At 37.0% G+C, this 15,745-nt stretch overlaps 1 protein-coding gene across 1 annotated transcript; it reads left to right on the plus strand.

The window, feature by feature from the left end:
• The first annotated feature begins 6,046 nt into the window (after nucleotides 1-6,046).
• On the plus strand, nucleotides 6,047-15,713 carry LOC110161960 (matrix metalloproteinase-20-like). Its single transcript, XM_055166683.1, is given in 10 exon segments — nucleotides 6,047-6,100; nucleotides 7,012-7,250; nucleotides 9,381-9,529; nucleotides 10,984-11,109; nucleotides 11,593-11,769; nucleotides 12,171-12,300; nucleotides 12,583-12,716; nucleotides 12,789-12,945; nucleotides 14,174-14,283; nucleotides 15,562-15,713. Coding segments are annotated over 10 exon segments (1,377 nt in total). The 3' UTR covers nucleotides 15,663-15,713.
• The last annotated feature ends 32 nt before the right edge of the window (nucleotides 15,714-15,745 follow it).

A 15,745-nucleotide genomic window follows, 5' to 3' on the forward strand; every position in this document is an offset into this window, starting at 1 on the left:
CAAGCGTCTATGTCTGTTTATGATCCATTTATTTCCAAAGAGATGATACGGTAGGAAGGTAGGTTGATACGCAACTAAAACTAAACATACACATGATTTGAGTTAACTTAAAAAAAATAATTGATTTAGCCTTCCATCTGCCATCATTAAAATAGCCACACAAATAGCAACCGGATGCTTATAACTCAAGTTCTGGTCAAGAATCCAGAAGTTAGCATTTTACTGTGCACCTAGTCTGTTCACTCCATACTTGGTGATGGTAAGATACTATTGTAACCACAGCTGCCCTGGGACAGAGTAAGAGAAGCAAGGCTGCCAATCTTTGCCATCGGCCCCTTTGGCCATTGCCAACATTCATTCACACACAACAATCATACTAGGCAATGTGGGTGGAGTGTCTTCCCTAAGGTCAAAACAAACTAACCCTAACCATTGTGGCATCTGGTCAAGCCCAGCCCTGTTTAGCTTCTGACAAGGTTTTGACAAAGAGGTTTGCTTACATAGAAACATGAGTAATTTCGGTGTATTCCCTCATTTGTCCAGGAATGGTCCTAAATTGGAAAGGTTTCAAATTAGTCATCAGGTCACTTTTTTTTTAACCTGTTACCTAAATTACCTATTCCTATGGCAACCTGGACATCATTTTCAATCAGAATGAAATTCTAACAACTCTAGTGTGGGTAAAAATAATAACATGTATAAATTCCTGTCTTCTAGAGAAAAGAATAGACTGATAATGGCCCCAAAAAGCAAAGAAAAGGCCCTGCATGTTCAGTGGCCTCATTCTCATAAGAGTCGAGAAACTGACTCACAGAGCCCTTGACTCACTGTTGGAGGAAGTTGACCCACGGGACTTTTTGCTGTTTACTCTAAAAAGACGATTGACAAATAAACAGACATGGAAACATACTGTTCATTTATTTTTATACACTGATGTAACACTGAAGTATGTCTGAGTGAAGATAATATAATTATAATTCTATAAACTATGATCTATGGATCTATTAAAATAATATGGTGAATACAACAAGGAAAGTCAAATTTCAGGGCATAACCACTGAATATAAGGTTAGCAGCAGTTTCTCTGCTTGAGGTAGTAGCAGAGGTGGGGCCAAGTCGTTGTTTTGCAAGTCCCAAGTAAGTTTCAAGTCTTTGACCTCAAGTCCAAGTCAAGTCCCAAGTCAAAGACAAGTCACTCGAGTCTCGAGTCTCGGGCCCATAAGTCTAAATTAAGTCCAAGTCGTCTGCTTTGAGTTTTGAATAATTTCAAGTCTTTAAACCAAAGTAGCTTAGATTTTTGCAATTAATATGAATTTTAAACTAAATTGTACTTCAGGTCATTTTTCTATATAAGTTTTTATATGAGTTGCAGAAATGTAAATAAATGTCTTGTCAAAATGTTCGTGTGAGTCACTACAGTCAGAATAGAAAGAATTAAGATTTAACTGTGTTAAAGAACAGTTATTTTGTTATGAGTCTGAAATGGAAGGATCATGTTTTATGTAGTTCCCTCTGTTTTACTGCATTGTACTGTATATTACTTTAGTACATTTGACTATACCACTTCACAGTACTTCAGTTCCATCCAAAGTACCAAACAGAGAAGTGGGAGGGACATGATTCAGTTTCTTCCTGTAAAATTAAGCACCACATGCATCAACTGTAAAGAGAAAAGCATTTTCTAAAAACATATTTTTAGGAAAAGTATCAGGACTTCTCAAGTCACAGGGCTCAAGTCCAAGTCAAGTCCCAAGTCATCGACCTTCAAGTCCAAGTAGAGTCCCAAGTCTTAGTCCATTTTATCAAGTCAAGTCTCAAGTCATAAAAATATTGACTCAAGTCTGACTTGAGCCCAAGTCATGACTTACAAGTCCCAACCTCTGGGCAGTACCATCGGCTTGTGCAAAGGGTGTGAAGTGATCAACTATCATTAATATATATTCGTCGAGATGAAGAAAGTCTATGCACACAAGTTCAAAGGGCGTTACAGTATTTGTCAAATTGTGTCACTAGGCTTTTTCTGTTAGACACAAGAAAAAACTTTGGTCACATAATGCTCGATGTCTGGATGTATGTATGACCAGAAGAAGCTGGTGCGTACTAAAGACACTGTGCGGTCAACACCTTGATGGCCTGTAGCACTTTGAGATTATTTTATGTAAAGTGCAATATAAATAAAATGTATTATTATTATTATTATTATTACTGTGCGGTCAACACCTTGATGGCCCATGTTGATGTGCAGCTCTTCTAGCACTATCTTACTGTTCTGGCAGGACCAGCTTGTGGTCAGAAATGGTTCTGAACAGAATGCCATGATCACTAGAGGCTGATTTATAGTCCTGCATCAAATTTATGTGGAGCTTTGTGTTTTTTGTGCCGTGGACGTGCACCTGCTGCCATGGACGTGCTGAAAAATTAACATGCACTTAAGTTCTCCTGAATGCTGGGCGAAGGGCTCTGACTGGTTGATTCACAAATACTATATGGACAACTTATTAAAAACTGCTCAGAACAACTAATGGTTGATACAGAAATATCTGCATAAGAGCCTCATGTGATGTGTTTATTGCCACAGTAAATCAATATAAATAATTCCTGCAATTTTAAGTTGATATGGTTGAAGTTCATTCTACATCCCCTAGTGTTTATTCCACTTCCCTTAGTGTTCATTTAGCTTCCCCTAATGTTAATTTGGCATCTCCCACCCACCACTTCAAACTCCCATGAGAAAAGACCAGTTTGAACCAGTTTTGTGCATAATTTCATCTTAAATGAACTAAAATAATAAGTGGAGAAATACAATACCTCTGTTTGAGGTTTAGTTAAATCAGGATAACTTTTTTCCAGTTCCACATGAGTTTGCCATGGGACAACCCAGCCTCATGCTTTACCCCAATTCCTCACTTAATGCCTATTGAATTGATTCATCACAATAGAGACACATACCTTAGAGGCCAGTGCACCCCAGCCCCCTGTTCTCCATCACTCTCACTTTTGCTCCCACACCCTAAAAATTCCTGCCTAAAAACAATTAGAAACATTAACAGCCCCTCAGCACTCAGGCACTCACATTTTACTGGCATTAGTGGCTAAGCAACAACTAACAGATTAAATTCAACTATATGTTTGAACGAGCTGTATGCAAACTTTTCTTTACCTTGGCAGAGCAACTGACATGATCTATATATCAGGTACAGCACAAACACATGTTTGTGAGCTGGAAGTGTATCAGGTACAGCACACAAACATATGCTTGGACACATGAACCACTTCGTCTTTGCATCACAGTATACTCCTGGACTGTCTGAACAGCTTTAGCATTTATAATGAATTCAACTGCTCGATGTGCTTCAAGTTAGCTATTGTCTTAGCTATATATGGAACAGTTGCTGAAATTAGCTAAAACAAGCTACCTTTCTTTTACAATTAGGCATTATTTAAAAAAAAAAAATGGCAATGGAAAAATATTTGAAAAAATAACAACGGTTAAGAAAATTTTGTGATAATTAGAATAATTGCACACTTTGTTTCATTATGATGTAGTAATATGTCCATGTTGTATTCATTTTGTAAGGGTAGGCAAAATAAGTTTTAGCTTCTGCCTACACCTGGTCATTGACTTGCTTAAGTGAAGTTCTACGCAATGAAAGACTGTTTTGTTTTATGGGCATTAGACTAAATATAATACATGTAGACTGTAATGAGTTATACATTGATCATGTAACAGTAAATGAAATGAATGAATGTCAATGAACATGTGTAATATGCAGCCTAATATGTGACATGTTATGGATCAATAAAGTTTATCTAAGTGTAAGTTACATACCACTAATGTTTGACATGTATAAACCTAATACAAATATGAGCTATGTCATAGTGATATAATTAGTCATTGTAAACATTAGATGTGTTTTGAGATTGCAGTGAAGCCTAGTAACAGTAATAATGCTTCTACAGTGATCAAGGCTGCGTTAACACAGGGACCTTCTCATTGTGGGATTCTTTGTTTACATCCACCCCAAGCTGCACTTTTGTATAAACGCCACTAGAGGTCAGCAAAGCACATTCATTATTTGAATAAACACGTGAAAAAGGAAAGCGTAAAAAATAAAAGAAGAACAAATTTAGCAAAGAAAGAGAATATGTGCGAAATTAAATCAAATGCATGCTTGCATAAAACTGATATTTACCAGGGAATAACATCTTTGAACATGGCACTTTGAAGATATACTATTACTTTGATAAAACTTAATGTTTACAAATTACTGAATTTAGTTGAAACTTGCATTGTAATTTTGGAAAGAGTGCAGTTATAAAAGAAGTGAAGAGCCCCTGTACTCTTCACTAACACATTCTGACTGCTACTTTAGTGACTGATGTAAAAAGTTTTGTTGAGTTTCATACCCCTCTCCAATGGCCTTATTTTCTTGGGTACATTTAAGGTTCCTCCACAGATGCAAGTGTGGGGTTGTTTAAGGAAAAACTGTAGCATGGCCTCATATCACCAAGTGCCTACTCATCACCTAAAATGACTTCATTACTGAAACCAAAGCGACAATTGGAAAAAAGAAATGACCAATGAATCCTAATTACTGTCTCAGTCCACACCGCACCTCCCTCTGCCAGTCCAGGCGTCCTGGCTGGCTTCCATGTTCTTTTTGGGGAAGGCCTTAAAACCCCACCTCTGCAATTTGGTTCCTTCTTAACAAACTCTCCCATTGAAGTTTCAAACATGCACAAGCTAAAGAAGGACTAGACTGAACTTTGATGGCTTTATTTTGAGAAAGATTGCAGAATGTGTGGGATGTGTCCTACATGTGTTGCAAAATTACCTCAAGGGAACTTTAGCTGACAAAACAATGGATTTACATACAGGTGGATATGGGTTAGGACACACTTCTATCTTACCTCATTTTAGTTTCATCATGCACAGATTTAATATTGGTATCTTCATTCATTATAGACCTCTCACACATTGTTTAGTTTTGGAGTTAGTTGGAATTGACCCTGGAGGGAAAACTGACTTCTGTATCTTCCCGTTGTTGATAACCCAGGGCATTTCACCACATCTTGACCTAGGTTTGATCAGGCCTGGATCATTGGTCTGTTGTGCATGTTTTAGGTTGATGGGGGGAAATGCACCCAGGCATAACAAGCAAACTCTGCATAGAATGAGAAATGAACCAATGACAGTCTTGCAATGAGGCAAAACTTAAAAACTATTCCTTATAGCTACCTAATAAGGTGGAATGGATTATTTTGAGCTCTGAAGATGTAGACAGACTAATAATAAAAGGTTACTCAAACATGTGTGAATGAAACAAAGCACAACTCCAGATAGGTTTTTGAGGAGGTAATTTAATTTTTTTTTTTATTTTAACATGGCTAACAAGAGTCAATTTTGGACCTTTAAGTGTGTGGTCCTGCAAATATAGTACAAATAGTTCAAAAACTAATTTCTTGTGGTAAGATTTATTTACTTGTTATTTTCTTTTAGAGGGCAAGTTAATATTTTGCATGTTCTTGATCTTAGGCCATGAGTGACATGAGTTTTTGTTTCTTGTTTCCTTCTGGTTTCAACTGTTCCATTATATCAGTCAGTTATGATACTTGTGGTTCCCTAACTAAAACAAAACAGTTGCTTATTGTTGCACTCTACATCAGTCAAAGCTTGCCATTTCTTTTCTAAACTTAACCAAATGTAACCAAAGTGCAGAGTAAGCATCTCTATAGTTACTCTGTCTCTGTCTATGTCACAGTATCTTACAACATTTTTTTTGTGGACTATCCACAGTTGTCAGCTAACCCCTCCCTAATTCCAGGCCACTTTTGGAGGCTTTCCTTGGATTTGGCTGTGACTCACAATAGCCATTTAAAAAGGGCTTCCTCATTAACTTTAGCCGCTTGGCCTCATGTTCTCCCAGCAGGCCATTGCAATTGATGTGGCACAAAATCTTATAATATTTTGGCCATGTTGTTCCCCTGTCTTGTCCTGCTTCTCCTGTCCAGTTCAGGATTTATGGCACCCGCTTTTAAGTCTGAAATGACGATCGCTCCATCCACCGAACCACAGCAGGCTGACCTGGAGCTGGCCACAGTAAGTGTCTAACTGTAATTGCATGACTTGCGCTAAATGTAACAGACAGGATTGCATGTGACTTATTCTATAGACATGTGAGTTTTTGAACCAAGGTCAAACTAAATTGAGCGAATCTGAAGTGGGCCGTAAGAGGGATATTTTAGTATATATTTTGTGGATTTTGTGTGGGTGGGGGGCGGAGGTAAGTACATGCACTGCCCTCTCTACGTGAATGCTCTTGTTTCCAGGATTAGAATTTTTATCTTAAAAAATTAACTGAAAAAACTAAATTGAAATGTTGACATAGACATACAGAGTTAGTGGTTTGTGAAGATGTTCTTACATAAAAAAATATATCTATTGCTTCATAAGATAGTACTGTTGTTATTACCTCTAACATTTCATAATTCTGCCTATACCATACATTTTTTCATTGTATATCGAAGTCTATTTTTTTAACCTTATGCTAATGCATACCCCTTGTTTATATAGTATTCTATGTTTAATGTTCCACCATAACGCTGAAGCAAGTTCCAAGGATTTTCTTCATTGACAATGGCAATGAAACTCTTCTCTCAATTCTCATTCTGATAATTGCAGCCATTACTGTATTACTGCCTCTAATCAGAGTATTAAGTTGTTGTTTGATAAATTATAATGTACCCTTATTTTATTTCCCCCAGGGGTTTAGATGAGGGAATGAATAAAAGAAAATCGGACTCTGATGATTACAATGAGTACCTGCTAAATTAGGCAAGACAATTAACCAACCTTGCCCCCAGTGTCTGCATACACTGGTGTATGAATGTGTGTGCTTTGAGTGCCTTGAAGGTGGAAAAGTGTGATAAAAATGTGACTATTTACCATTGCTGTTTGACAAGCACATAATGTATGACAGTATCTCCAGATATATTCTCATGTTCTCGTAGGAATACCTCAAACACTTCTACGATCTGAAAGAGGAGCGAATAGGACGAGAGAAGAGGAGCGACTCCACCTTCACCTCTAAAGTGAAGGACATGCAGATTTTCTTTGGACTGAATGTAACAGGTTTGCTAGACTCACAAACATTGGATGTGATGAAGATTCCCCGCTGTGGGGTCCCAGATGTGCAGGACTACAGCCTTATCCAGAGCACACGGTGGAACAAGAACCAAATCACATACAAGTAGGTCAAAGTCAAGGCAAATTCTAATTAAAGGGCCCATATTATTTTCTGAGCTCTTTTATAATGTTGTTTCCTTATCACAAACATACCTTGTGTTGTGTTTTGCTTCATTCATATAAACGCTGCATATTTAGGTTGAGCTTTGCTCTCAACTTGAAAACTATCACTACATGACATCACAAGGTGGAACAGAGCATTTTGAGCTTTGGAGATGTAGACAGACTAATAATGCAGGGTTACTAAAACAAAATGAAGCAAACTCCAGGTATGATTTTGATGAAGTCACAACATTCCTAAAGCTCACAAGAGTCAATTTTGTATAATATAGAACAGTTAAATAAAATGCTAAATGTTTATGATGAGAACCTGTCTGACCTTGCATGAAATGGCAGAAATTCCACTGTTCAGAGCTCAATTTCAAGAGGCAATAAAACATTTTGGCAGGGGTGATAGTGATTGTCACATAGCGGCAAGCTGATTTTTCAGTTTAAGACTCCAGCCTCTGTAAGAAATTATGGTTTGCTTAAGAGCCAAATTTCCCAAACTAAGTCTGAACTTATGTAACATTGTCTGCAACACTCCTGCAGTTTCTATAGTTAGACACAATAAGGAAAATAATTTTTTATCTTGCAGTCAATCAACATCACTAACAATTTGAAGCAAAAACATCAGCAAAAGGCAGGGCCCTGAGTACAAATCATGTTGGTGGGCCTGCACTACTATCTAATGAAAAATGCACATTACAGACTTTGTGAGGGGCACTGCCTTAGGCTAACTTGGGTCACACCAGGTTGATATGAGTGTCACTCTGAACTGAGTTCTGCACATTAGCAATCTGAAACGGCTATCACTGAAAGCGATTGCTTTTTCCAGACATGTCCTCCTTTTGAGACCTCAAAAAATGTCCGGGTGAAATTTCTAAATTATGCCAAAATGTTTAGGATTTTGACTCTATCAATTGACAGCTTTGAGTGAGACACTTATTTTAGACTTGGCGACAACCATTGCTCATCTGATCACTTGCAATCATGGATCTACAATAAGATCTTATTATACTTCCATGGATACATTCTCCAACGCAGTGCGTCTAAACTCCTCCATTCCTTTCCCTGCTCCCGAGTGCTCTTGAGGGCACAAACCGCTCCTTTAATCAGAAGGCAAGTCAGCTGTTGTGGAGAGGTTGGATGATCATGACGCAGTTCATCAAGTCTCAACTCTATACCACTTTTTATTTGATGAAAATTGACCTTATATTAGCGGAGATATGTTCATATATCCCATCTGAAAAAGTTAGTCGCAAACTCAGAGGCACGTAACTGTGTCCGTTCTGTTCAGACATCCTGTTAAAGGCTAAAGTCTGTAGTGTTTGTACAGCTCTGAATCACAGACTGAAGCCTCCTGTCTGTGAGAAATGACAGGAGCAGGGCTATATCATAGCTGGGACAGGGGACATAGACACTGTCAGGGAAATAAAACATGAAAAATAAATATATAAGTTACATTGGCTTATATTATGAAACCTATATTTATGTAACATAAGACAAATGCATCAATTTCATTGCAATACTAAATTCAAACATCAACAGAAATCAAGGTACAAACATCGGTAATTTTTTTGTTTCCGAACCCATGATGAACCCCCCACACTCCAAGATGGATTCTTGTGAATTTGTGAACTCACAAATATTGCAAGAATCCATCTTGCTGTGCAAGGTTAACCTCACACTGGGGCCTGGATATACAGTACCCTTTACCTCCCCAGTCCAATGCCCCTGCCAAAAGATAACCCACATTAAATATAATAAATGAGACCATATATATCAGAGTTATTTCCAGATGTTGTTTGAGTCTTTTCCACAAGAAAATCATACAGATTAGAGAAGTGTCCAACCATATCGTAACATCCACATACCAAGGACGGCAGTGAAACAGATAAATGATTTCACACAATTGGAAAATAAATTAAATAATTGAACTGTATGAACTATGAATGATCAAGTTACTTTGTCTGTTAATTAGCTCAGCATGTCATAGGTTTACGCCACGTGCCTGAGGCAAAACAGCTTAAAAATTGATGGGTGCAACAGACACTTGAATGATCTATTTGATACTGACTTGTACTCACTGCAGCATTGGGCGCTACACCAGTGACCTTCCTCGGAGCACAGTGGACTCTCTCATCACATCTGCCTTCGATGCCTGGTCCAGAGTCAGCACACTGAAGTTCATCCGCTCATACAGCAACAACGCCGACATCATGATGGAGTTTGCAACATACTGTGAGTCCAAGAAGGCCCCTAAAGTATAAGAGACAAGAGCAATATTTTACATTGGTGAATCATTGGTATCAACGTTAAAGTATAGCCAAAAATTACTCCACAGATCTTTTTTTTTTTTTTTGCATCTATTAAAGGAGCACTAGTTAACTTTTTGGCTGGGGGTCCATGTTCTTGTTTCTATGGATAAATCATTGCTCTGCCTGGAATGTTCCACAGTATGACATGAAACAGCTCTACCTTACATTTATGAAATTACAGGTGGTTTTATATCTCAGAAAAACAACCATTCTGACTGTAAGAATGGTTGCGTCTCCACAGATCTGACTAGTAGCTTTGTCTAGTGTGGTCTCTATGAAGTTAGAAAGGTTTAATACCATACTGTGAAACATTCTAGACAAAGCTGTAACATCTCCATGAAGAAAAACATCTGACAGACCCTCTACCAGAAAAGTTACATAATACACCTTTAATATTCTCATCAAGTGCTGCATGATAGTCTAAGAGTTTACAAATATGGGCCCCGTGAAATCAATTTCCAACTTTCTTAACCTGCACCCACTGCACCCATTTTATGCTTGGACCTGACCTGTCCAATTAAGCCTATGTGACCTCTTGACTTTGACCCTGGCTGCATAGACAAGACCACTCATGAAGTTTTTATCGCTTTAAAGGTCTGGAACGACACCAAAAATAGCACAGGTGGTTACAATATTGGGCTTGTATCTTCTTCTGCCCCATTATCGAGTCGCTTAACAGCAGAGGAGCGTTTGCAGGGTAATCTCACTGCTCACTACCAAAAGATTCCAAATACAGTGGGAGCCTTAAATTATATTAAATACAAGATAAATTATGTTTTCATTCAACATTCAATAAGCAGAACAATATTATTACACCTGCTGTATAGAGAATAATTATATACTCAGCTAGAAGTAAAAAAGTAGAAGTAAACAGCAATTAAACATTTTTTATTCAGGAGATAAATATTGATTTCTGAGTTAGCATAGCATGTGCAAAATGTACCTATGTTATTGATTATTGAAGGAACATTTCAATCTTTGTGTCTATACAGTACATTAGTAATTGTAGGTAAAGCTGCGGTCCTGTGCTTATGTTGTTTGTCTGCATTTTATTTGCCTTTTTTTCACTACAGTAATTGATGTACAGGACCTGTCTTCAGTTAACCAAGAATGTCTTTAGTCGACTACAGCCCTAAATATTGGCAACGTTAGACATATAAAATTATATGTAATGTAAATGTATATAAAACATAAACGGAACCATACCAATCGAAGCATAAGGAGCTATCATCACCACAGACAGCTATATATGACAACATGAGTCTAGCAAGCTGTGGAGAAGCCTATAATTTCGTTTACTTTTTTTTTGGTGAGAATAAAAATGGTTTTGCTCGTGGTTTGTCTTTCATGTTTGGCCTGGGTTTCTCTCTTGTGTAGCACATGGTGATATGTACCCATTCGACGGACCGCGCGGTACTTTGGCTCACGCCTTTGGCCCTGGTCCTGGAATCGGAGGTGACACCCATTTTGACGACAATGAGCAGTGGACAGCAGGACCAAGGGGTAAAAATACACAGTTCTCAAACAGGTAAAAGAAATCACGTGCCGATTTATTCTATGTTTTTTTCCAAGTGCTAACTGTAGATCACAATTTAACCCTGGTTTGGTCCCATAGACTGTATATATAATTGGACATAGCTAACCCGCTGTCATTTTTGTCTTAAAATGTTTGTATTAACCAGCTCTACTGGTGTTTTTATTTTGCTATTTTACTGTAAATAAACTCCTATTCCTAATATGGAACTTCGCTCCAAATTCGCTCCTGCTAACTACATGAATGTCATTTGACTTCTTTATAGTGTCTATGTTTAACCTGCAGTCTAGCCTTGGTTTAGTTCAGACATTGCAATGGTTTAATCCATATACATACTGAGAAACATCTTGTAAAATTGTTGAGAACCATGCTGCTCTGCACATTTTAATAAAGTACATGCCATGCACTAACAACATTACATATTATAGTAATAGTATGGTTGTGTATTGCAGGTTATAATCTACAGCTGGTGGCTGCTCATGAGATTGGTCACGCTTTAGGTCTGAGGCACTCCCGAAACCCAGACTCCCTCATGTACCCAAACTACAGGGCGTCCAGACCAGCCCACCTTCTGTCTATGGAGGATGTAGCCAATATCAACGCACTTTACAGTAACAAGTCATTTTATTGTCTATAAGAACCTCAAAATACATTTATGTCCATGGAGATGTTTTTGCTTTGTTTATAGAATGTATCATAGTATGGCATAAGTTCTTTATCCATAGAGAGAAGCAAGTCACAGGCCAAGTTACAGGTCAGGTCTGTGGAGGTCTGTATGTTTTTTCAAGGTAATAAAACTACTAATATATATATATATATATATATATATATATATATATATATATATATATATATATATATATATATATATACATATATATATATATATGGTAGGTGGATAAGTTTAATGCCATCTATGAAACATTCTAAGCAAAGCAATGGACACAAACAGGTGGCTGACCACCACGAGAAAAGTGACACAGTGTACCTTTAAGGTGAGCTTGATTTGAAACTGCTTTGATGTTTTTAGGACCTGTTCAGTTGCCCATATACTTGAACCCCTGGCTGTTCCCTCGCCTCATGCAGGACAGGTGTGCTCCGGACGTGGGTTTTGATGCAGTGTCCACTGTTGGAGATGCCACTTTCTTCTTCAGAGGACAGTGAGTCTATTATTACTACTAACTAATACACTGAGATGACTGAGATACTCAGATATGCACTTCAGATATGCACTTCCTTCAAAAATGATTTAATTGGACGTCATCTACAAAGTTTAAAGGTTACTGAACTAAAATGACCAATTGACCAAAAACATCACAATTATGAAATAAAAAATATACTTTTACAAATTACATATCTTTCAATTGACTGTTAACATTTATTTCTTATCATTTGGTAATGTATTCCTTACAGAAACCATTACTGCTTTGTATTCCTTCTAGATACCTATGGATCAAACACAATGCTCAGCCAGACATCAAAGAGGGGCCCATCTCAAACTTCATGCCAAAGATTGAAACCAGTATTGACGCCGCCTATAGGATTCCTCGCAAAAACACAGCCTTCCTTTTCCATGGTAACAAACACAGTGAAGTTATCTAGATAATTATATCTCTAAGCAGACACTGAAACCAACCACATCTTGCAGAAAGCATGTTCTGGACAGTGAAGGGCTCCACTGTGCGGGGCAAGCCCAGACCCCTCAGCCATTTTGGGTTTCCTGTTTGGGTGCAGGAGTTGGATGCAGCTGTGCACATAGTGAAAACTGGACGCACTCTCTTCTTTGTACATGACATTTACTGGAGGTAGGATCATTAACAACTACTGTGCTATTTTATTTTTCCCAGAGAAATTTCAGTGAAAAGCTATTATAATATAATGAATAAACATAAAAATGACTTAAAGGGCCCATATTAGGCTTTTTCTGATCTATGTTACAATGTTGTTTCCTCATCAAAAACAAACATTTCTGTTGTTTCCTCCATACATATTTAACACACAAACAAAAAACACGTGTTCCACTGTGTTTTTAAACTTCAGTAAAAACATTTGGATTATTTCAGCCCTAGAACTGCCAGTCTTTACTGAACTAAAGGTCAAATGTAGCAGTGTACTTGAAAACTACAAGGCATTACAAGGTGGAACAGAGCACTTTGAGTTTTGGAGATATAGACAAACTAATAACAAAAGGATTACTCAAACATATGTGAATGAAACAAAAAAAGGATTTTGAATGGATAGTAGGTATCTGTTTGAATCCTGCCTCGTGCCCAATCAACCAAGCAATAAGAGAGGAACTAACACTATTAAAATCCAGGCAAATTTCTTGCACATGCTAGCAAATTCCTTCAGTTGTTGAGATGCATTTGCCTCATTAAAATACTTAAACATTACAGATGCCACTTCAACATAAATGATCTTAAATGTACCTAAACTATACTTTACACCTCCCTATAATTTTTGGTTTAGCTTAAACTCTTCATCATATACATATAGCAATTACTCTTTAAAAAAAAACAAAAAAAAAACATATCACATTACAGCATATCTTTTCTATTATATGGCCCACACAGAGAAACACCCACCAGTCTTGACTTTTTAGTAGTTCATATCCCATAATGGGAAGAATACAGTTTTCAGTAACAAAATACTGAATACATGAATTAAATTATTATTTTTTTTAACAGTTCGATACATGGGCCAGAGTAGTACTGTATTCTGAATACTCAGAATACTTTTACATTGAGTTGCATTTAAATTACAGTGTAAATACACAACAAAGAATTAAAACTGCTTTTATGTTTGTTTCATCGTTTGTTATGCATTTCCTATCTCTAAATGGAGAAAGAAAAATAACAAACACACTCATCACAAGATCAGTGTATCTATTTTTCTCTAATTATATGTAGTTCGAAGCCTAAATTGTGTGATCAAGTACTGCAATATATCGCTTTGATTTTAGTAACTACATTCTAACATGTATTCAGTAACTTACCAACACTATACATATCACTAATTCCATATATTTTCCAGTTATAATGAGAAGAAGCGAGTGATGGACTATGGTTATCCCAAATACATCTATGAGGACTTCCCAGGACTGAATACAACAGAAACAATAAATGCAGCTTTGCACAAAGAGGGTAAGTTTATAATAAATAAAGTTACACTGTGCACCTTGAACATTTTCTATACAGCCACTGCTTGTTAGAAATTTCAAATCTCCAAGCATCATATCTATATCTTATATCTATATCAGTGTTAAGATTGCTAGGTGAAGTAATTGTGTTTTGGTACTAAACCTATGTCTGTAGCTTAGGGGGATTGAGAGGTTGTGTTTCTATTATCGTCAGAGGAATGCCGTTCACATCAGCTGATTGTGTGGTTCCCCTCTGTAAATACAACTGTGTAATTCTAACTCATTTTATTCTTTAAAGCCTCTCAAATCATATACTGTAATTTCAACTGCAAACCCAATGTGTACTTTATAGTTAACACACACGTGATTATCCACATCTTTATGACCACAAACGACAAACACAAAATATGTAATTCTGTAAACAAGGAATGCAGGGAGAATCATTTACTTGATTACTTCACTCAGTAGCAGTAGCAAGTTATATGTTTAAGAAGTAGCATTAAAGAAGACTTACTGTGTTTGTGCACGCTATATAGTTATAAATAATGTATGACACCAATGGATCATTATGTTATAATTTGCACATTTACATTTTAAATCTCAATATTCATCTAAAACAACTTAATAAAAGAAACAATTCCACTGACTTCTGTGTTAGAAAACTGCAATGCCCAGTCACCATAAACGTCATCACAACAAAGAGTGAAAAGTCGATTTTGCATTTTAGGTTTGCTTTAAACAAATAATGTTTTACTCCTTACAAAAAAAATTAAATACAATTGTGAAAGCTATTTAAAAGATACACTATGTAACTTCCCTGGTTAAGGGTTCGCCACCAGCTTGTTTCCATGTTTTACCAGGCTAAGTTACAGGTCAGATCTGTGGAAAGGCAAGTTAGCTCACAGTAAGAAACACTCAAAAGATCTGTCACTGAATAAATGTTGAACATTTCATCCAATGCAATAATATCTCCATGGAGACAAGCAGGCGGCAGACCGTCCACCAGAAAAATTACATAGTGCACCTTTAACTTAATTTCAACTTCATAAATTTTTACCTCAGAAGAAGTGTGGGTGGCCCAAGCCTTGCAATGTTGTGCCTAGTTAAGGAAAAGTAGTGATTAAAGATGTTGTAAGTAGTGCAGCAGTGGTAGTAGTCAAAGCAGGAATGTCAATAGCAGTAGCAATGGTAGTAGTAATATTAACTGTTGCAACAGTATATGGTACTCTAACACAACACGTCTACTTAAGTAATAGTATTTACGCAATTTCTGTCATTATAGGTTTCATCTATTTCTTCATTGGAGCACAAGTCCATCAATACGACTTCACCCAGAAATGCACAGTCAGAGTTGAGAAAGCAAACTCTTGGCTTGGCTGCTGAAATGTTGCAATTCTGTGAACATGCCACAAAGAATTGACTTGACATCTCTGAATAAATTACCCACACAATTAAAAAACAGTTTC

This window comes from Boleophthalmus pectinirostris, unplaced genomic scaffold, assembly GCF_026225935.1.
Source record: "Boleophthalmus pectinirostris isolate CB_2022bp ecotype Guang Dong unplaced genomic scaffold, ASM2622593v1 HiC_scaffold_9, whole genome shotgun sequence".
NCBI lineage: Eukaryota > Metazoa > Chordata > Actinopteri > Gobiiformes > Gobiidae > Boleophthalmus > Boleophthalmus pectinirostris.